This window comes from Felis catus, chromosome A1 (genome assembly GCF_018350175.1).
Source record: "Felis catus isolate Fca126 chromosome A1, F.catus_Fca126_mat1.0, whole genome shotgun sequence".
NCBI lineage: Eukaryota > Metazoa > Chordata > Mammalia > Carnivora > Felidae > Felis > Felis catus.
Window position 1 is genome coordinate 15,764,430 of NC_058368.1, and position 22,858 is coordinate 15,787,287.

A 22,858-nucleotide genomic window follows, 5' to 3' on the forward strand; every position below is an offset into this window, starting at 1 on the left:
GTTAAGTAAATCTCAGACCATCAGTGAATGTTTATAATAAAATGATTAGCTTTTCTGTGGGACCGTATACAGGAATTTCACACACAAAAAAAACACCAGTTTTTAAACTTATATGTAAATTCCATTTTTTTGTTAGTTTTTTTTTGTTTGTTTGTTTTGTTTTTTAAGTAGGCTTCACACCCAGCATGGGGCTTGAACTCACAACCCTGAGATCAAGACCTGAGATCAAGAGTCGGGATCCTTAACCAACTGAGCCACCTAGGCACTCCCGTAAATTCCATTTTAATGTTACTTTAGACTCCCCGTGTTCTTGACTGAAGATTATTTAATCTATATTCTCATACTCACAGGCCAAGGCTGTAGATCATTCAGTCCCTTTTCTAATTTCTCAACATCTGGAAACTTTGTGGCTCCATCAGCATCTGCCATAAGGATCTTTTCTCCTCGAGAACTGAATATACCCTGTATTTAAACATTTCAATTAAAAGAAAGTTGCTTAAAATTAAGGCTAAATCCAATGACATATCAGTTTGTTCTGCTTGACTTAAGATAACTAATATTAGATAATCTCATATCTAATACTAGGTGTGAAATGGCAGGATGCCAAAGTTCCCTGAAAACAAATTACATTGATAAGATTCTTCCAAATGTATCTAATACCTAGTTCATGATTTTAAAAACTTTGTGAGGTCCTACCACTATTACTTTGGAATATATCATGATAGGAATATAGATCTGGATGAATAAAAGATATCCCACATCAGTAAGAACAAAAGTAAAATATCTATCATATATATTATATATGTGTTGTGTGCATATCAGGAGCTACTTTAGGATAGCATATGAAGAACATATTTATGAGTGGATTGAACAAATACAATATATACAGACTTGCTGTGAAACCCACCATCAGACATATCTTTAGTATTCTTTGTTTTTTTGAATGTTTATTTATTTTTGAGAGACAGATCATGAGCAGGCCAGGGGCAGACAGAGAGGAAGACACAGAATCTAAAGCAGGCTCCAGGCTCTGGGCTGTCAGCACAGAGCCTGACATGGGGCTTGAACCCACCAACCATGAGATCATGACTTGAGCCAAAGTCAGAGGCTTAACAGACTGAGCCACCCAGGCACTCCAGTATTCTTTATTATGGAATCTAAAGCAGTTTAAATTAATTGTTGAACAAAGAAATATGGAATATCACTAAAATTTGGGAAGCATGGATATATCCAAATACTATTTTATGTTATTTGAATCATCTGACACTTAGCAAAATTATGCCTCTCAATACTGAATCAATTGGCATTTTGTGCAAAATATGGCTCTATCAGTGTACATTTCACATGGAAACAAACTACACATCAACTCTTAATTCATGGTCCATTTGAGTGAATTCATTGTTTCTTAAGTATAAATATATGTATGGCTTGATACAGGAGAAATATAGCTTCTGATATAACTTAACAGTATGTGAATATAGATAAGATATATACAAATGTAAACAAAACTTTGATCATTTATTCTATGGGATAAGCCCACTAATTAGTTTCTGTAATTTTTTTTTAGTCATATCAGTTAGAATACAGGTGAGGGGGCTTGGGTAGTTGAGTCTTTCGAGCATCCCACTCTTGATTTCTGCTTAGGTCATGATTCCTGGGTTGTGGGACCGAGCTCTGAGTCAGGCTGTGTGCTAAGTGTGGAGCCTGCTTAAGATTCTCTCCCTCTCTCTCCCTCTCCTTCTGCCCCTCTTCCCTGCTCGCACTCTCTTTTTTCTCTCGCTCTCTCTCAAAAAAAAAAAAAAAAAAAAAAAAAATACAGGTAAAAAGGCAGAATAAAAATGTTTTGTTTAACATCTGGACAAAAAAAACTGAAAAAAAAAAACAACAAAGGACTATTTCAGCAATACATGTTAAGGGTGAACTGGAGGTAATTATTTAACATTATGGAAAATGTCTTTGGCTTTAAATGTTGTTTAGTCCACTTTATTATTTTATCTTTTAAAAAAAATTTTATTTTAGAGAAAGAGAGAGAGCATGACCGGGGAGAGAGGTGGGGGAGCAGGGGGGGAAAGGGAGGTGGGGAGAGAAGGAGAGAGAGAATGAGGGAGAGAGGGAGGGAGGAGGGAAAGAGAGACGGAGGGGGGAGGAGGGAAGGAGGGGGAGAGGGAGAGAGACAGAGAGAGAGAATCTCAAGCAGGCTCTACGCTCAGCACAGAGCTTAACACGGGACTTGATCTCATGATCCTGGGATCATGACCTGAGCAGAAGTTAAGAGTCAGACACTCAACCAACTCAGCCACCAAGACACCCATATTATTTTATTTTTTAAAGGAGGTTCTTCAATGCTGGCTATTCTCCACTCTACCGACAAAGGCCTTCACTTCACCACCAAACTTCTTGAAAAGGTAGTCTATCCTAGCACTTCCCATTCCTGTCCATTCAATCACGCCCTATCCCTTCTCACTGCTTGCACTGTTCTTTCTCATGAGCCGCATTTCCCCAAGGCTTGGTTTCCAGCTGTCCTTTTTCTCTATACCTTCTTCCTTGCCAACTTAATGGGTTCAACTATCATCTGATGCATGTGGATTACTCACTCACATCTTCTCTACCAGGCTATTCTGGATACCACTACATGGTATCTCAACCTTAATATGGCTCAAACTCAATTAAAGTTGTCTTTTAAATCAGCTCCTTCTCCAGTGTTTCATTCCTTCTATGACATTCTCCTTCTCCTTGGCCTCCTCCAAGGTCTTAGGTAACTTATTCCTCTCCCTGATCACCTGATACAATTCTACCTCATTTTTTGCCCTCCACCCCTACCATATTGGTCTCTCCTCTTCTGATGCTGCATCACCATCATAATCCAAATTAACAACCCACTTGTACCTTGCTTACACTACTGTGCTGGCTACTGTCACTCTGTCAAAGGTGAAAGCCTAAAAGTCCCTACCCTAAAAGTTCAGGATATGAACCCACCTACCCCCTTGAACTTACTCCTATAAAGTCAACCCACATGTACCACTAGCAGTTCGTGATTGTGGCGCTTTCTCTCATACCTTTGGTCATGTCCCTCCTCTGCAAGCTCCCTGCCCCAACTTTTGCCTGGATAGAATTTCTAGTCTTCCTTGAAGATTCTGTGCAGAATTTACCTCCTATGGGAAGTCTCTGCTGCTGTTCCTCCCAGCTGGAAAGTGGCGCCATTCTATTACAGCGTTACAACACTATTAAAGTATGGTATCTTTAAGGATAGGATGGTTGTCTTTCATCTAAGTATCTCTAATAAGTGAATGGATGGATTTAAAGGCCACCATGATATTACACCAACCCTATTTTCTTTTTCTCCTCTTTGCATGGCTTATGACCTAGTCAGAGCAAGCTCACTGTTCGTAGTATGTATTCCAAGAGTTCTGAATTCTGTCTTGCTGCTCTTCTCTCAACATTTCCCACACACTAACAGAGATATTAGGTTAAGAGCATGGATTTCAGGGTACTAACCTAATCTAAATCTTCATTCTATTAATAACCATGTGACCTTGAGTAAGTTGCTTTACTATGTGTCACTTCCCTCAACTACGTAATTGAAAAGTAGGACCTAACTCATGAGACAATATGAGGAGGGTTAAATGTGATAATTATGTTGAAGTGGCTAATTTACTGTCCAGCTGAAAATGACCAGTCGAGTGGAATAACCAGGTGGAAGCCAGTTTTCACCATTGCTGGAGGCTTGGCTTCAGTGGTATCTCCTTTGTCAAAGTTTGCTTGACATGTGTTTGAGACTGATAGTTACCTACTCAAAATCTATTCTTTCCTTCTGTTTTACTAATGGATGTCTCATCAGGTCAGGAATGAAAATGTGAGGAAAAAACATTTCTCAGCCTTCCTTGGAAATAGGGGTGGCCTTGGGACACTGTTCTGGCCAATGACAATTAAGTAAATTTTTAGGTGGAGCTTCTAGGAAAGTTCCCCAAAAGGGAGCAAACCAGCCAGCATATGTCTTTTGCCCTCTGCCCCTCTCCTTCTTATCTGGAATGTGGATGTAATGGCTCCCAGGTACTCCAGGAGTCACCTTGTGTGAATGAGGAAAAAGGGAGTGAAAAGTTAGGAGGCAGAGTTTCTGATGACACAGTGGGGTTGCTGAATAAGCCCTGGACTGCTTGTACTTAGAGTTCTTTTTATGGGGGGGGGGGGGGGGGGGCAAAATAAATTAAACCTCTAAATCATTTAAGACACTATTTGGATTTTCTTCCACATATCTTGACTTGTGGTCTTTCTTCAGAGTATCTTGACTTCTACCTGACATGCCTCAGCTGAAAGTAACCTATCCTTTTTAGAATTTCTATAACACATCATGTGTACCTCTCATCAGTATAATCATCTGTTCTAGCAGACTGCCAATTTCATCAAGATAGACCCACATCAGATTTATCTTAGTTCAGGTACCATGTTAACCACAGTGTCTTCATATAGGTAAACCTTAATATGTAAAAGCATTTTATAAACTGCAAAAAAATCATATACTCTTATTATCTGGTGACTGTATTAAAGACACACAGAGGCAGATGATAACATTATAAATTTTGATTAAGATACACCTATTCTCCTGAATTACCCAGTATATCATAGATATGGCATGATTTTTAAGATTTGATCACATTATATATAGATAAGTATATGAAGTTCTTGTTAAAACTAATTCACCACTAACCTGAAATGGTGGTATTCAATTAGACAGCTGTAGAAAACAAACATATTAGTCTGCAAAAGAATTTATTAAAAAATGTTTACGTTTTAGATTAAAATGCTGAAACTATGTATTACCATCCTAATAGCTCCGCCTTTCCCACGATTCTTCACCAGCGTGATCACTCGTACTTTGTCGCTTCCGTATTTCTGGCAATATTTAAAAGCTACCTGTCAAATTATATAAAAGTCAGAATAATATCAACTTGGATACTAAGACAGTAAACCAGGTTTCTGAGTTTGGCTTAAATACTGCTATTTCCGTTACACTGTTCTTCTGACTAGATTATACACACTGTACATTTTAGTGGCCCAGAGTTGTTGAATTCCTTCAACCCACTAAGTTGAAGTCACAATTCACCTTCCTGCAGCGGCAACAACAGAAGAGGCAGTGGCTGTCTCTTATTTTGACTCCTTTATTTATGCTAATGAACTGCTTGAGAAAATAAAACCCATGCGTTGATCGACTGGTACACACTTGTGATCTTCCCCCTGACCCTGCCGCTTACTGCTTAAGGACTTACTTACATGTCAGCAACTGATCTTACTCCCCACAAAAGTTGCTCATATCCTGGAATATTTCCCCCAAATCTTTTCACTCCATTGCCATTATTTTTTGATTTACAATCAAAGCCGTGAAACAGTGATCTGTATTTGCTATACACATCTCTTCATCACTCATTTAGTCATCAACCCATTGTAGTATGGTCCATGCCCTTTGCTTTTCCACATCGCTTTTCTATATTACCTATCTTCATCAACAGCCCTCCCCCTCATTTTTTTAAGTAAGCTCCATGCCCAATATGGGGCTTGAACTCATGACCCTGAGATCAAGAGTCACATGTTCTACCAACTGAGCCAGCCAGGTGCCCCAACACCTTCTCCTTTTGACCCTCATCTCCACAGAGAGTGTGAAGTTATTCTCATCTGCTGTTTGCCCTCCTGGCAGACCAGCTTTTAGTTTTTTTTTAGCAGCTTAGGAGCTATAGGTCTAAGAATGCAGGAATGAGAGAGGATAATACTCTAAGATACTTGTTACCTCCTGTGGGTAAATCCAGATAGAGGTATGCCAAAGGACATATCTGACACCCACTGCCAGATATGAAGGCATCTTCCTATTTGCATGACTGCTTAGAAACTGTAAGGCAAGGTGGAGTATAAAGAAAAAAAATGATGCTTAAGAAAAAAGGAACCACATATTGGTAGGCAAAGAAGGGTCCAAGTGGCCAAGGTGAATTGTTGTTGTACATGTTTTCTCCCAATGTGATGATCTTCAAAGCTTCCCTGGTCTTATGGAGTGGTAGAACAGCAGGTTTATCTTCCAGCTTTCCATAGGTGAAACCTCTCTGCTTTTTTGACTACCCACACTGTAACAACAGAGAGTGCTGGCACAGCTTTAGCACTCTCTGATGACCGGAAATAAGACTTTACATTTGTTAAATTATTCTACATTTCTATCCACTGGCAATCCTAAAAGCAAGTTTACTTACCTTTGAAGTTTGGTCTTTGCTGCCATCATCAACTACTATCACCTCATACGTGAATGTGGGATCTTGCTTCTGCAAGAAGCAAAGATAAAATACCTCAATTTGGCATAAATGCCATCAAGAATTCTGATAAGATTGCAAAGAGTTTAAATAACAACTGTTTGGGTTTTTTTTCAGTCTTTGTTCCCTCTGGAGAATACATCCTTACTCTAAACCCAGTGGGGATACATAAGTCAAAAATAAGCAAAAACAGACAACTGTCACAGCAGAGACTCCCAGAGATGCCCGTCACTCCTGCCTCACGCTGCACTTCTGCTATTTGCCGTTCCCAAGTACTGGCAGGGCATCCTATGTAACATGTTGCTATTTGCAATGAATTTGCTTGGCTTTTGTTTGGCTGGGGAGGGAGGCAAGAATAGCTAAGAATCCTTACTAACTCATGGGTTTCCTCCTCACTTCTCATGTCCTCTAACCCAAGATGCAAGCTCTTTCATTTCTTTCTCTAAGTTTACTTGAGTAGCTATTTCTCCCAATTTCCTGTAGGCTAGGAATATAAATCCTGGACATTTATTTAGTTTAACCAAATCCTACCACAATAAAATAGTTTAGCTGTCCTTGAAGGTTATAAATAATAGTTGTTATAGAGTGATATGTAAGGGCACAAGTCACATAAAATAAAAAGTCCAAGAACCAAAAGGAAGAGAGATGCTGGGCAAGAGCAGAGAGCAAACACTGACTGAGTGTCCGTGAGTCCTGCTCTTGCCCTGGTCCCCCTGCACCAAACTGGTGGGAGCAGCCACGTGCTTGCTGTGCTGAGCACTTTGGAGACAGGCTACAACCTATGACCTTGGGCAAGTTACATTTTGGCCTGTTTTCTCATTTAAAAAAACAAAAAAACAAAAAACAAACAAACAAAAACCCCCCACACCCAGTCTATGTGGTTGGTGTAAAGAACACATGTAATAGAAGAGGCAGAAGCCACACATTTAATAAGGGCTCCATTCTCTCCCTTTTTCCTTCTTTTTTTTTTTTTAAGTAATCTCTACACCCAACATGGGGTTCAAACTCACAACTCCAAGATCAAGATTTGCACACTTCACTGACTGAGCCAGTCAAGCGCCCTTCTCTCCTTCTTTTCTTTAAATTTAATTTTTCAACATGTCCTCCTCTCTTTCAATGAATCTTCTATGTTCCTTTTACAAAGAAAACATAAAACCAATGTAAATCAAAACAAGGAATTTTCTTATAAAAAAAAAAAAAAAAAGAACCAGCCACAAAACCCATTTGTTTCCTTAAAGTCTCTAAGGAGATTCCAACAGCAGCTGATGCTATTAAACAAGGGCACGTATTACTTTTCTTCTCTTTATTCAGGGAAAGAAGAGTAAATAAATGAGGGGAACTCCTCTGCATAATAAAGAAAAACAAAAATAATTTGACTCTAATTATAAGCCTTTTTCAAATAAATGTCTTTTTAAAAAGTCACAAAAGTAAAAACAGCACTGTGCTGCCACAGAGTCTGCAGATGTACTCAATCTTTTTATTTTTATTTTTTGGCTGTTTTATTTTTTATTTTTATTATTTTTTAAAATATATTGTAAAATTGGTTTCCATACAACACCCAGTGCTCATCACAACAGGTGCCCTCCTCAGTGCCCATCACCCACTTCCCCTCTCCCCCACCCCCATCCACCCTCAGTTTGTTCTCAGTATTTAAGAGTCTCTTATGGTTTGCCTCCCTCCCTCTCTGTTTGTAACTATTTTTTTCCCCTCCCTTCCCCCATGGCCATCTGTTAAGTTTCTCAAGATCCACATTCAACTTTAAATGTACCATCAGGCAAGAAGATAAAAGTGGGTGGGAGGGTACATAAGTAATGTCAGCTTTCCAGTTTGTTCTGGGTTCACCCACCTGCTGCTGGAGGCAGTGAGCCACGTGCCGGGCTTGCTCGCTGACAGCCCATGGCAGGCAACAAGCTGAGCACGGGAGGCCCTGTGACCTTGACGGCCAGGCCATGGCCGGCACTGCCTCTCACCGTGGGTCTAGCCAGGATCTACAAGTTGGTGATCTAGTCTGGTTTTAATTGGAGACATCATATTGAAAGAGAAAACATGATACCTGTCTCTCCTCTAGATAGCCCAGCGCTTCATCCATCATTACAGGCACTTAAAGAAAAAAAAAAAATATATATATATATATGAAAAATTGTTTTTGAAAATGATTTACCAAGCCTCAGAACACTCAGTTTACATATGGAAAAAGTCTGAATAGTCTAATAGGCTCCTCTGGGACTTTCCTCCAGTGGCCATTCCCATCTGGAAGGTCTGCTGTTCACATCTAGCTACTCTAGTCTCTAGAATACTTCTTCAGTCCTACCACTTCTGATGCTGACCCTATCCTCTGCAGCTATTACTCGTTTCCTCTCTTCTGAACTACATCTACTAACTATGCACATCTACTAACTACATCTACTAACTACCACAGCCCACATCTGTTAACGTTCTGGCAAAGACAATAAAGGTCATACTTTAAATTTCCTTTTCTTCCCAAATGACCAAAAAAATGAAATCGGGCTTACACCGTTTTTCTTCATTGTATGAAGGCACAACAACAGAGAGTTGCTTGGTAGGTGAGTCCCATATGCTGGGCAAAGTTTCCTTCTGTCCTCTGGCATTTAAGAAGAACTTCTCTTCTTCATATTGACGGAGATGTGGCATTTTTGTAGCAGTTATAAATGCAACAAAGGAAATCTAAAAGCAGGTATATTAACAAGAAATTATGTTGACATTTTTTTTCGATTTGTTATATGAGAACACATCTTTTACATGATTTTTTTTGTTTGGTGGAATATTTACTCTCAGTTTTTAGTCCATTAACAATGGTCTAGAGATGACACCAAAATTCAAATCCCTTACTTATGCACTGGTTATTTTCCTTTCTTCAACTGGTAAGGTACTAATAATGCCTTAGGAGGCTCTTTGTCTCTTCTGATCTGTCATCCCCAGGACTCCATTGTCCTAGATCTAATAGGGAACAGTCACTAGAAGTGCAATCTATGATGCCCTGAACCTCCAATCCCCTGGCAAGCACATAGTTAGGTCTGATTTCTACTTGGAGCCTGTATGTGACAGAAGGTAAGTTCACAGTACAGGCAGAATGTGTGGAATGAGGCCAGACCTCCCATCTTAGGGCCAAATCAAGCAAGGTTTTGAAGAAACGACCCCTCCACCCCCATGGTAGGGGCCAGTAATGCTTAAGAATATATTCTTTTTTTTTTTTTAATTTTTTTTTTGACGTTTATTTATTTTTGAGACAGAGAGAGACAGAGCATGAACAGGGGAGGGGCAGAGAGAGAGGGAAACACAGAATCTGAAATGGGCTCCAGGCTCTGAGCTGTCAGCACAGAGCCCGACGCGGGGCTCGAACTCACGGACCGTGAGATCATGACCTGAGCCGAAGTCGGACGCCCAACCGACTGAGCCACCCAGGCGCCCCAAGAATATATTCTTGGCACTTACCCTAGATTTGAATTCAGAATACATTATTTAAAAAAAAATTTTTTTTTTCAATGTTTATTTATTTTTGGGACAGAGAGAGACAGAGCATGAACGGGGGAGGGGCAGAGAGAGAGGGAGACACAGAACCAGAAACAGGCTCCAGGCTCTGAGCCATCAGCCCAGAGCCTGACGCGGGACTCGAACTCCCGGACCGTGAGATTGTGACCTGGCTGAAGTCGGACGCTTAGCCGACTGCGCCACCCAGGCGCCCCCAGAATACATTATTTTTTGGGGTGCCTGGGTGGCTCAGTCGGTTGAGCATCCAACTTCGGCTCAGGTCATGATCTCACTGTTTGTGAGTTCAAGCCCCACATTGGACTCTGCTGACAGCTCAGAGCCTGAAGCCTGCTTCGAATTCTGTGTCTCCCTCTCTCTCTCTCTCTGCCCCTCCTCCACTCGCTTGCTCTCTCTCTCTCAAAAATGAACATTAAAAAATTAAAAAAAAAGAATATATATATTTTTTAAATAAAGTATCAAACTTGTAAGCTCTGTCACCATGCACTACTAACATTTTATAGCTCCCTTCCATTTTTATTTGGGAGCGAGCCCTGTAAATAACCATTCTTTGTAACACTGTTTCTACTGGTCCACTTCCTGCTTTTAAAGCAGTCAATCTACAAATATTTGGAATGCTACTCATTTTTAATGTGGTGACCATTTATAATATTCCATTGGGTACATACTGAAATTGAACTTGTTCTGATTAGTAGGAGCATGGAGGCAGTATCCTGACTAGTGGTTAAGAGTTCCTGTTCTGGGGGTGTCTGGGTGACTCAGTGGGTTAAGTGTCCGACTTCAGCTCACGTCATGATCTCATGGTTCTTGAGTTCCAGCCTTGCATCTGGCTCTCTGCTGTCATTACAGACCCCACTTTGGATCTTCTGTCCCCCCCCTCTGCCCTTCCCCCGTTCCCCTATTCACATGCACACGCACTCTCTCCCTCTCCCTGAAAAAAGAAAGTTCCTATTCTGCACCCCAGTGTCCAGAATGTGATTTCTAAATTCAATTTCCTAACAAAAGTAATCAATGCTCTCTGTAAGATGCCACAGAATCACCTCATTATTTTGAAAATTCTGCCTTTTGTCTTACCTTTTATAAGTGAAAGATATGTCAGAGTAACTGAATGGCTGAGAATGAATTTTTTTTCATTATAGAATTCCAGGTAATACACGAAAAAGGAATGATAACAATTAGAATATTCCACCTTGCAACCCCCAGAGAAATAATGGATTTAGGTTGACAAACTTTATGATTGGTCGGTCAGGCTAACAAAATTGAACTCCTGGATCCTCTCAACACCAGAAAAAATTAGATATAACAAGCCTTCTGGTATGATACAAGAGGAAGTATTCAGCATCAATCACATGCCTTTTTTGATTAAAAACCTCAAACATGCATTTGATTACATATCTAAATATTACTACCAGTTAATAGGAAATCCAGGAGACAGAGTAAGATGTTAACAATCACCAAGGGGTTGCAGTCAGTATAATTCAGATTGTTGGAAACTCTACAGGACAAACGACTACTTATTAAAGACAAGGAAAAACAAAAACAAAAACGCAAGACAAACTGTTACAGATTAAGATACTTGAGACGTATCAATTGAGTGCTAAGTGTATGTTAATGGTCAATGGAACAAAAAGACTATACTAAAACATACATGAGGCATTTGAACAGATGGGATATTTGAAATCACTTAATAATGGTTAAAATTTTTAAACATCCATGATAACACGGGGCACCTGGGTGGCTCAGTCAGTTAAGCATCTGACTCTTGTTTTCAGCTCAGGTCATGATCTCATGGTTCCTGAGTTCAAGCCCCGCATCGAACTCTGCACTGTCAGTGGGGAGTCTGTTTGGGATTCTCTGTCCCAGTCTTTCTCTCTGGCTCTCCCCTGCTTGTACTCTCTTTCTCAAAATAAATAAACTTAAAAAAAAAAAAAACACATAACTTTATTATGATTATATTTTAAAAAAGGGAATCTTGTCTTTAGAGATAAATGCTGGGGATTTACAGATAGAGGTTATGTCTTAGATTTGCTTCAAAATAATTCAGAAAAGTGGGGTGAGGAAATGTCTGGAAGATGGATATATATGAAACTAGTTGCTTTTTTTTTTTCTTTTATAATTTCCTGCTCTGGCATTAAAAAAAAAAAATGAAGTTCCACTAGCTGTGTGACATTTTCATGTGTGAAATCTCTCAATCTCAATCTGCTTCCTCATCAAATAAAGCTAATGATAATAACATTTATGTCAGCATTGTTTTAAAGATCACAAGGGATGCCCCTGTTAAACGCTGAATACAATACCCAACATATTATAAGTCCTCAATAAATGGTAGTTCTTATAATCACTTCAAGCCAGTGGGATCAAATACTTCCAGTATACCCTCATAATGGACTCATTTAACTCTGTGCAACAGACAGATTTAACAAGACGATTCAATCCCGGATTCTGTCAAAATTTGCCCCACTGAAACCCTGACTTGCTCCAAACCCCGAAAAAACCCAGAATCTCCACTATGGAAGAAAGAAGACCCCTTTCTCACTCAGACACAAATCACCAAAGTAGTCAGGACACATGGCTTTTTCTCTATTGTTTCTAAACCGTGAGTTTGCAAACCTAGCAAGGTGGAAGAATGGCCTTCCTAGCAGTGCTATCTAGAGGGCTAATATGAGTGTCAAGGAAGCTGAAACTTCCTTTCACTCCTGGAAGTGTACTGGAGTAAACTCCATTTACTAATGGATGGCAGGTTCATTCCAAATTATATGAGGGAAAGGTCACTTGGCAAATTGACTATTAGTTATGGATCAGCAAGTGTTTATACAACGTTTCTGTTTCCACAATAAGAGCAGAGAAAACACGAGTTTGAATTCTATTGTATAGCCTCATTCCGAGGCAGCGAATTTAGGGTGTTCAATAATGGGACGTAACGACTCCCAGACACATGGTAACACCACGCCTGTGTGTCTTCGTCTTACTGTGTCCCTCCTGGGTCTTCTTGATCCACGAATTTATTCCAATCTGTAACAGATGGCTCTCGGCGGTGCGCTGTCACCACTTTCTGTTTAACATCAGGAAAAGGGTGAGTCTAGACAGCACACACCTCCTGGGGGCTCAAGACCTTCCTGGGTGGAGCCAGAACTGCATAGGCTGCAGGCCCGGGGGTGGGGGTGGGGGGTCTTGGAGAGGTCGGGACAGATAGGGCGGGTGGACAGAGGTCCAGGGACCAGGGGGCAAATGGAGACTGGTAAGCACGACCCCCAGTGAATAAGCGTACAAGACTCCGGGCATAGAGGGAGGTAAAGCTGCAAAACAAAAATAAATACGGAAGAAAGGGTGTGTAGAATTCTAGGAGAAGGAATCCTCGGGTCAAGATTTGCGGGAAGCCTGGTGGAAAGGGACCCGGCGAAGAGTGGGCAATGCAGAGGAGATGCGTGCCGGCCGAGTCTCTAAGACAGCAGTGAGCCTGGGCCCGCGGCGATCCCCCATCCCTCTCCTCACCAGTATCAAGGCTGCGGCCGCCAGCGCCACGCCGAGCACCGCCAGCTGCAGCACCAGCGAAAGCATCCTCCATGCCCAGGTCGCCGCCCGCCCTACCAAGTACCTACACACACGCGGAAGAGCCCCGGTGCAGCCCCGCCTCCAGCCGGCAGAGGGGCCGCGCAGGCCTGGCGCCCGCCGCCCACAGCGCCCTCTCGCGGCAAGGCGAGGAGAAGAACATGTAGTTCTTGGGAGCCGGGGTCGGCTGTGGAGGCGGGCCCTCTGTTCCACAGTATGGTGGACAAAATCAGCAAGTAAAAATGCAGGATGTCCACTAACTTGAGTTTCAGATAAGCAATGAACAGTTGTGTTTTTTTTTTACAGACTTGTTAAAATATAATTCGCACACCATACAACCCACCCATTAAAAAAATTTTCGGTATATTACACGAGTTTTTAAAAACTGATACAACATTGGGGCACCTGGGTGGCTCAGTCGGTTGAGCGTCCGACTTCGGCTCAGGTCATGATCTCGCGGTTTGTGAGTTCGAGCCCCACATCGGGCCCTGTGCTGACAGCTCAGAGCCTGGAGCCTGCTTCGGATTCTGTGTCTCGCTCTTTCGCTGCCCCTCCCCTGCTCACGCTCTGTCTCTGTCTCAAAAATAAAACATTAAAAACAATTAAAAAAACTGATACAACATAAAATTTGTCATTTTAACGAATTTAAGTGTACACTAGTGTTACTAATTACATTCGCAATTTTCTGCATCCATCACCGCCATCTATTTCTAAAACATTCTTTGCTCCCCCACAGCCCCTGGTAACAACTAATAGCATGTATTGTTTGGGGTATACACACTGTACGTTAGCCAATTTGACAGTAAATTATATTTAAGAAAAACATTTTCTCTTTGTTTATCTGACATTCCAATTTAATCGGATGTCTTGTGTCCGGCAACCCTACCTAGGAGGGAGGGGGAGGTTTTGAGCCGCAACACAAGCCACTCCTTTGGAGCCTGCTCCCGGGACCTGCAAAGTATAACCTGGTGCGGATAGTGAGTGCACAGAAAGTTTATGTAATTCTCCAGTAACTAGAGCCGGGGGCCCTTTGCTTGGGAGGGGGCAAGCCCAGGGCCCAGCCTAAGACGGAGGCGGGAAAAGGACACAGACACTCTGGAATAATGCTCCACTCTTAATACTCAATTCCTGGCAGTAGGGTCGGTTTTCTCTTAAACTCTTGAACTACCAGACTGTTTCTAGAAAGATACACTCTCGTCTTCTCTGATGGCAGATTCGTCAAAACGCGTCCAAGGTAAAGAAGAAGCCTAGGGGCGTTGCCTGGACAGAGAAGGTCGAAGCAAGGTGGGCCGAGAACCACCCGCGCCGCGCCAAGCCGGCTGCGTCTCAGGCAGCGGGACGAGAGCGCAGGCGTCCTTGTCGAAAGTTTGGAGGCGGTGTAGGCGAGCGGTCGCGAGGCGCGGCGTTGCTCTGCGCAGGCGCACGCGCGCGGGCGGGAAGATGGCGGCCGGGTTCAAGTGAGTGTCGGCGGCCCGCGGGCGCGTGTTTGTACCCTGGCGGATGGAGGCTTCCTTTAACCCTTCGCTGGGATTTTTTCACCTGGAGGCCACCCTGCCATTTTCCCACTCCTTTTTCTAACGGAAGCAGGCGACGGGCGGAAGGACCTGGAGGTGGTCGTAGTGAAGGGAAAGCGGGCTTTCCCGCAGTGAGAGGGGAGATGGAAGGGACTGTGTACAGAGTTCAGTATCGGCTGCAAGCGCTTGTGTAGTGGACGCGCGGCCCCACCAGACACCGTCATAAATCTTTTAAAAAGTGTTGTATCAGAACCACATACCACCCTATTCTCCCTCTCCCTGATTGATTTCTAAAAGACTGTGCCTTGTTCGGAAGGTTTTACTTAAGCCTCTTTTGTGCCAGTCTGGTGAAGCCTGTAGATTGTCCTCAGAGTCAAGTTTTTAAATGGATAAGATATAGACGATTCCAAAGGAAAACAATTATGTTGACACAGTTTTCTTTCTATTTGTATAAACTCTGAGTTCTTCATAGAGTGATAAATATATGCTTTTCGAAATGAACTTTCTTAAACAAGATCTAGTGGGGAGTATAGTAACAACTGGAATTTCAAAGTAACGAGTTGGCACACAACCTTCGACAACTCCAAAGTAAAACGAAAACATTTAATCTCTGTGGTTGTTAAAGTTGCAGGCACTAATATTTTAATGAAGGCATAATTCATTATTCATTTCATTATTGCCTAGTCATAATTGAAGAACATGCTAAGTTTCAGTTACAGGATAGTGCGAATACTTTTTTTTTTTCTTATGCTTCGGAGCGAAACTGACATTACTAATATTTTAACAACTGGATGTATTAAAGATGTCCAAAGGTTTTGGGCTCCAACCTGTGATTGTTTAAGGTAGAGTTAAGGACAGCAGTTGGGTGTGATTGCTACGGGAAGAGTCCTAGCTGGCAAAGTAAACATCAGAATTCATGAAAGAAACTTAGTTACAAACTGGGGAGACTTATGCTGCATGATCACATTAAGATCTTTGCCAGTTTCGGGATTTATGTTAAAATTCATTAACTTACCTCGATATATGATTCCGTGTTTCAGAACTGTGGAACCCCTGGAGTATTACAGGAGATTTCTGGTGAGTAAAGGTGGTTTTGTACAGGTTGTATTGTATCTTTTGATAACAGTATCAGGTGCCTCTTTGGAAACTGACTTATATGAATTAATGAGGCTTAATGTGTTTTCCCTGGTGTGTGTAAAATACAAATGTAGATGTAATCTCCTTTCATGTAAATGTGTTTATTTAGAAAGAGAACTGCCGTCCAGATGGAAGAGAACTTGGTGAATTCAGAACCACAACTGTGAACATAGGTGAGGTATTTTCAGTTCTCAGATAGAATGAAGTTGCTTCAGTATTTTTCTTGTGTTTTTTTTTATGCTAGTATTTTTATTTGTAAAGTTTTTTTTTTTAAGCTATCGCCTCAATTGATCTTTTTAAAATTTGAAGTTTTCCTTCCTTCAAAATCTCCAAGACATGGTTTTCTTTCTTTGCTAAAATGTTTATTTTTGAGACAGAGGGAGAGACAGAGTGTGAGCAGGGGAGGGGTAGAGGGAGAGGGAGACTCAGAATCTCAGGCAGGCTCCAGGCTGTCAGCACAGAGCCCAGTGTGGGGCTTGAACTCACCAACCACGAGATCATGACCTGAGCTGAAGTCCAGTGCTCAACCGACTGAGCCACTCAGCTGCCCTGTTTTCTTTTTTTTTTTCTCTTCTTTTTAATGTCGGAGAGAGAGAGTCAGGAGGGGCAGAGAGAGAGGGAGAGAGAGAACCCCAAGCAGGCTCTGCCTTGTCAGGCGCTGTCAGCACAGAGCCAGATGTGGGGCTCAACCTCTCATGAGATTATCCAGAGCCGAGACCAGGAATCTGATGCTTAGCCTACTGAGCAACCCAGATGCCCCACAAGACATGGTTTTCTCGTATGTCTTATACTTACTAAACTTTCTGTTGCAAACACAGAATTTTCCAGTTTAACCTGTCTGACATTCCTAAGTTTTAGTCAGAGCCATTTAAACAGTATTTCAGCCAAATTCTATATCTAAGGGAATCCTATTATTTTGTGTTAAGAGGTTTTTATCTGTACAACAGTTCTGTGACTGAACTAAATGGTTAACTCAAATTCAAGGACAGGTGAATAATTCCTAAAACAGTAATTTTAAATAGTTACATTACTTAAAAAGGGTTTGAGGTATGAATACATTTTAATAAGAAACTGAGATACATAGCAAGAAAAATTATATGTAGAAAATGAAAACTTTCTGTGAACTCTTTCATTTTGCTTATCTTTCCAGGTTCAATTAGTACTGCAGATGGTTCTGCTTTAGTGAAGCTGGGAAATACTACAGTAATTTGTGGAATTAAGGCGGTAGGTTTGATATATCTTACTGAAATTTGAATTACCAAATTAGCTTCATATACTTGTTAGATCGTAATTTACACTGATAATTCTGTTGATTAGGCAGTCAGCTGTCAGTTTTTTAGTATTTTTCATTTTCCAAGAGCTTTCACCTTTGATAATACTCAAAGTCTAATGACTTTTATGAACATTTGTCAGATGGACTGAAATGAAACTATTTTTTAAAATTTATTTTGAGAGAGAGGGAGAGAGAGAGAATGAGTGGGGAAGGGGCAGAGAGAGAGAGGGACAGACAGAATCCCAAGCAGGCTCTCCGCTGTGAGCACAGAGCCTGATGTGGGGCTTGAACCCATGAACCATGAGATCACGACCTGAGCTGAGATCAAGAGCCAGATGCTTAATCCACTGAGCCATGCAGGCACCTCTAAAATGAAACAATTTTTTAAATCCTCACTGCTTTTAAGTTTTTAAGAATTTGGTTGAGAAAGGGATTTTTGGTGACCTCCTGTTAGCCATTTAATCTGTGCAAATTGAAATTGCTCAAAAGAAAAGTTTGAGGGAGTAAGAGCTACTATTTACTGAGTACCTGTTGTGTTCCAGGCACCTTAAATTAGGTGCTTTATTACAAAATTACCAGTTTAATCATGAGAACAATCATGAACAATCATAAATGATAAACAATCATTTATATGAGGTTCAGTGACTTGTCCAGGAACATATCATAACTAGAGCTTAGATATAACTTCGACTCCAAAGCATGTACTTTTTCCGGTATACTGCACTGTTGAGTTTTTGGTTACTAAATGATTGGAAGAGGGTGGTGCAGAAACTCAATATGTATTTATAAAGAGCCCAGGTAATTTTATTATTATTATTATTATTATTGTTATTTTGAGCCCAGGTAATTTTGGTAGCACTAGAGTGTAGGCAGCTATGTCATCCTGCTTTTTTATCTTGTAGACCTAAATGTGAGGATTGGCTCCAGTGTCCATGTAGCCTGATGACTCCCAAAGCATAGTAGATGCTCTTGTAGTTAACTAGCTAAGGTGGTCTTTGCTGAAGGGTTCTCCAAGTGATTGCTAAACTGTCTTCACAATTTCAGTAGCATCTTTCATAGGAAGTGTGTTTGCTTCTATAGGAATTTGCAGCACCACCAACAGATGCCCCTGATAAAGGATATGTTGGTAAGTTAAATGGTTTTGTAATTTTAATACAAATACTCTAACACATTTAATTCTGATCTTAATGCTAATGTTAAGTCCTAGTAGTTGAGCTGAAGAAAATTTATGATTCAAAAATACATAGAAATGAAGCAGACATTGCTGAAAAGTTTTCTGTATTGTTTAGAAGATAGCCTAATAGCAAGATAGAGAATTCTGTAAAATTTTCAACTATGATCAATTGTTTATATATTCAGATGTCAACCAAGAAAATAAAAATCTTAGGAGAGTTGCAATTACAAACGTTTATGTTTCCATAAAGATTCATTTATACCACTATGCAATTTTCTTCTTGCCTTTGATCATCTGTTTTTTATGGTAGGAACCAACATTTTAAAAATGCAGGCAGCTGGGTAATGAGTAGAGTGCTATGTACTGTTACAGATTGAAGTATTTTGTTAATATTTTTCTGAAGGATTTAGGATGATTGAGGCCTTAATAGATAGATGCTTTGTATTTTTTTGGTATTATTTGTGTGAGAAAAAAAGTTGGAAAATGTAAATTTTATTTTATCTAAGCCTAAGAATCTTAGACCAAAAACGAAATGATGTGTTACAGTGTTTTCCACTTGGCCAATCCTAGCTTTGACCACCGTCACCTTTGCAGTGGATTAATAATGTCTTTAAGACTTCCATAAACCAGAGGTGAAGTTTAGTTCATAGCTGCAGTGTTTCTTTCAGTTCCTAATGTGGATCTACCACCTCTGTGTTCGTCGAGATTTCGGTCTGGACCTCCTGGAGAAGAGGCCCAAGTGGCTAGCCAGTTCATTGCAGATGTCATTGAAAAGTAAGATCATTATAACATTTGACTGTCATTCATTTTCAGATAATTGTTGACCTTTAATTTATTGTACTTTATTATTAAATCAAGTTCACAGATAATTCAGAAAGAGGACTTATGCATTTCTCCAGGAAAGGTAAGATGAATAAAGAAGCTATGAGGTTTTATTAATTCTGAATTGTTTTTTGTGGGAAGAGAACAGGGGAATTAAAATAGTATACCACAGTGGCCTCAGATATGAATGTCTTAAGCTGGAATTCAGCCTAAAAAAAAAATCAGGCTTACTCTGTAACATCTAAATAAACTATGTGGTTTATAAAAAAAAAAAAATCGACTTAATTTATTACCTGATTGCGAGCTACTTTTTGAGCTGAGGTAACTTTTAACACATAATTAGTCCACTGTTTATTCCATATAGAGTATTAATATCTGATCAGCCAACGTGTTTAGGGTATATCTACACTATAAATTTTAAGTCTGTTTAAAAGAACTAAGTTGAGTAGGATGTAGAGGCTTTTTGTATTTGTGGGAAAGTACATTTTGGGTTTCATTTGGAACTTTCAAAAGCATTTCCTTCATCTGCTAATTTGTTTCTGTAGCCCTTGATGGAAATGTAGATGTTGTTACCTGACAGCTTGATAGTTAAATGCCAGCTTTTACCAGACCTGTCTACTATGTTTGGTTACTGGTTGTGTACTTTGTAAAGTTTTTAAGTTTTTGAGCCTTGAAGGTTATCATGCTGGTCTACCCAAGGGTTCTGTGTGGTTTTAAGTTGAAATACCATGTTCTAACCATCGGAAGGCTGTAATTTACACTCTGTAAACTCTGTTTTAGCTTTCTTGGGTTCTGTACTGTGATATCATTTGCCTGGACTATGATGGGAACATCTTGGATGCCTGTACATTTGCTTTGTTAGCAGCTTTAAAAAATGGTAAGCAACTTTAATAAAAGGGAATATTCCTTTTTATATATCAGGATATTCTGTTAAACGTTATCAATAAACTTTTTAAAGGTTTTTTGTTAAGATTTAATGATGTTTCTAAATTAAAAACCATGTTTATATCCACTAAATTTACCTTAATTACCCTAAGATAATTTTTTTAAAAAGAATATTTCTAGACAATTTAATGAGGGAAAAGTGAATTAACAAAGCATAGAAAGCTGTATTTATTAAACTACAGTGATTTACTTCACATGTTTGCCTTTTCTAGTACAGCTACCAGAAGTTACTATAAATGAAGAAACTGCCTTAGCAGAAGTTAATTTAAAGAAGAAAAGTTATTTGAATATTAGAACTCATCCAGTTGCAACTTCTTTTGCTGTATTTGATGAGTAAGTTAATCAAATGTCTAAAAATATTGTGTATTCAAGGTAATTATGGACTGTTACTCAGCTTTCTAACTTTTCAGGAAGTGCCTAAGCTGACCATACATCCTAGTTTGCCTTGGACACCTAGATTTATAGCTGTTGTCCCTGCAGAATTATCAGCTAACACTTACACTTTCAGCTCTCCCTACCTGTTCCTCGATTTCCTTATTCCTGTGTAATTAACCTTCAATTATTTCACAGATTTACCTTAGGCTACCTTCTGTATTTACTACGGGTATTAAAGATTCTAACAAGTAGTAGAATATTAGGTTGCTATTAACTTTTCTGGTTTCCTAACAGTTCTTTCTAGTGTTTGTATTTGACATTAATACCTAAGCTAAAAGGCAAGTAGTGATTGTATTCTTTGCAAATGAAATTTGTTCCGTGGATTGATAATTTATACTTTTTTTTTTTTTTAAATAGCACTCTGCTCATAGTTGACCCTACTGGAGAGGAGGAACATCTGGCAACAGGAACCTTAACAGTAGTAATGGATGAGGAAGGCAAACTATGTTGTCTTCACAAACCAGGTATGTTCCTTCCATTCAGTCCTTTAATTTTTTTTTTTTTTTTATGTTTATTTTTGAGAGACAGATTGCAAGTGGAGGAGGGGTAGAGAGAGAGGGAAACACAGAATCCGAAGCAGGCACCAGGCTCTGAGCTGTCGTCAGCACAGAACCCCAATGTGGGGCAGGGCTCAAACTCATGAACCATGAGATCATGACCTGAACTGAAGTTGGTTAAGGATGCTTAACCAACTGAGTCACCCAGGTGCTCCACGCCCCCCCATTCAGTCCTTTAACATGTAAAGTAAAAACTCTATGTGAGCTTCTTTGTATTAGAGAGGGCCAAATGGAATGTTTTGTTGTTTGCTAATACAAGTTACTGTGGTTTCTTGGTTATTTCAAATTCCTTACATTTCTATATATATGTCTACCATGGTTCTTAAGGTATGCATCAGAATCATTTGCAGGTCTTGTTAAAACAAAACCTCAAATCTTGAGACAGTCTCACTGGCTTGCATTATTGAATTTTTTGTTTTATAACTTGATATTGATTTTCTGTAAGTAAAACATCTTAAAAGTGTTGGCACAACAATTTTTCAGGTGGAAGTGGGCTGACTGGAGCTAAACTTCAGGACTGTATGAGCCGAGCAGTTACCAGACACAAAGAAGTAAAAAAGCTAATGGATGAAGTAATTAAGAGTATGAAACCCAAATAAACCACCACCACATTTTCAAAACGGATTTGTAAAAACTGTATTTGTTACACTGTGCACAAACCTTTTATACTAAATAAATATCAAACTACATTCTTCTGAAAGATGTTTCTAGTATTTCTTAGGTCACTTCCACATGTATTATGTACAGTGAAACCATTTTTAAAAAGCAGTAACTTAGGCAAACCAACCCTAATGGTTCATTAAACCATCTCCCTGTTTTTACTTAAAAATGCTAGGGTTGTGCTTCTGTATAAAGTTTGTACATCTAGCAATGTAAAATACTGACATTTAAAAAAAACAAAACCAAAAAATGAAGTAGAAACTCAGAATCCTTTTGATTCAATGCTCTTAATGGTTTTAAAAAAGAAAAAAAAGCAAGACTCAGAATTTTGGAGTGGTTGGCGTGCCTCTCTTCATTTTACTTTTTGACTGGCTGCCTGTATGCCGATGACGATGTAGCTGAGCTGTTTGTGCTGCTGCTGCTGCCATAGCCATTTGATGCTGCAAGAATCGCAACTGCTGCAGAAGGGAGGGAGAAAAAAGTCAAGTTACGTTAAATGTAGGCAGGTATGGAAAGGTGCTTTTCCTGAGAGATGAAAACAACAAAACTGAAAGGGAGAAAGCACCAAGATAACGAAAAGGGACTATACCACACTGAGACAATGCACAGTCAAACAGCACCAGTGGCACAGAAGCCTGCTGAGGGCTTTAAAAATGGTTCTTGGCAAACTTTAAAAATATTTCTGTTACTTTGCCCCGCCAGTCTATATTGTAGTAACTCAGCAACTTCAGTTACACTATTTTGTTGTAGGATAGTTTATAGCAATATAAAACCACCCTGCATATCAGAGAATCAACTATAATACGCTGACTTCCTACAATCCTGGAATAACATTTTCCTAAAACAGGTAATGACATTTACTAATAGGAACACTGGTATACTTGCCTTTTTCTGCAGTACAGTATCAAAAAGTTAACCTTTGGCACTTAACAGCTGTCTGTTTCAAAATCTACTGGAAACTACAAAATGTAGGTTATTGTGCCACCAGCACTTCTTGA

General features: G+C 40.0%; 3 protein-coding genes across 35 annotated transcripts in view; 1 reads left to right on the forward strand and 2 right to left on the reverse strand.

Moving 5' to 3' along the window:
• Nucleotides 1-13,789, reverse strand: part of ALG5 (ALG5 dolichyl-phosphate beta-glucosyltransferase) — a 43,886-nt gene extending 30,097 nt beyond the window's left edge. Inside the window, exons 1-6 of one of the 3 annotated variants that reach the window (XM_011285655.4) lie at nt 13,749-13,789; nt 8,801-8,972; nt 8,341-8,387; nt 6,231-6,299; nt 4,819-4,911; nt 349-462 (exon numbers count right to left, since the gene is read on the reverse strand). In XM_011285655.4, the coding sequence (XP_011283957.2) occupies nt 349-462; nt 4,819-4,911; nt 6,231-6,299; nt 8,341-8,387; nt 8,801-8,939 (462 nt within the window). In that variant the 5' untranslated portion in view covers nt 8,940-8,972; nt 13,749-13,789. Of the gene's footprint in view, nt 1-348; nt 463-4,818; nt 4,912-6,230; nt 6,300-8,340; nt 8,388-8,800; nt 8,973-13,286; nt 13,444-13,748 lie in introns of those variants that run through there. The other 2 variants (XM_003980336.6, XM_019825665.3) reach the window with 2 other exon arrangements.
• Nucleotides 13,790-14,695: 906 nt separating this feature from the next.
• On the forward strand, nt 14,696-21,900 carry EXOSC8 (exosome component 8). Of its 2 annotated transcripts, none has more exons than XM_011285118.4 (11): nt 14,696-14,800; nt 15,898-15,934; nt 16,104-16,167; nt 17,145-17,218; nt 18,348-18,393; nt 19,110-19,215; nt 19,300-19,345; nt 20,044-20,140; nt 20,421-20,541; nt 21,001-21,107; nt 21,684-21,900. In XM_011285118.4, the coding sequence occupies exons 1-11, from the start codon at nt 14,784-14,786 to the stop codon at nt 21,797-21,799; spliced, it is 831 nt and encodes a 276-aa protein (XP_011283420.1). In that variant the 5' UTR covers nt 14,696-14,783; the 3' UTR covers nt 21,800-21,900. The 2 variants fall into 2 exon arrangements, with proteins under 2 accessions (XP_011283420.1, XP_019681230.2); XM_019825671.3 differs by lacking the exon at nt 14,696-14,800 and adding an exon at nt 15,490-15,699.
• Nucleotides 21,812-22,858, reverse strand: part of SUPT20H (SPT20 homolog, SAGA complex component) — a 43,494-nt gene continuing 42,447 nt past the window's right edge. For all 30 annotated transcript variants that reach the window (XM_019825616.2, XM_006927235.3, XM_045052176.1 and 27 more), the window contains one exon: nt 21,812-22,318. In XM_019825616.2, the coding sequence (XP_019681175.1) occupies nt 22,181-22,318 (138 nt within the window). In that variant the 3' untranslated portion in view covers nt 21,812-22,180. The remainder of the gene's footprint in view (nt 22,319-22,858) is intronic.

What these genes read in the sequence shown, in the direction of transcription:
- EXOSC8 (XM_019825671.3), top strand. Translation starts at nt 15,557, where the DNA reads ATGCTAAGTTTCAGTTACAGGATAGTGCGAATACTTTTTTTTTTTCTT. An exon ending in ATTGCAGATGTCATTGAAAA is followed by an intron (nt 19,216 to 19,299) that starts GTAAGATCATTA and finishes TATTAAATCAAG; the next exon opens with TTCACAGATAATTCAGAAAG. An exon ending in TCTTTTGCTGTATTTGATGA is followed by an intron (nt 20,542 to 21,000) that starts GTAAGTTAATCA and finishes TTTTTTAAATAG; the next exon opens with CACTCTGCTCATAGTTGACC.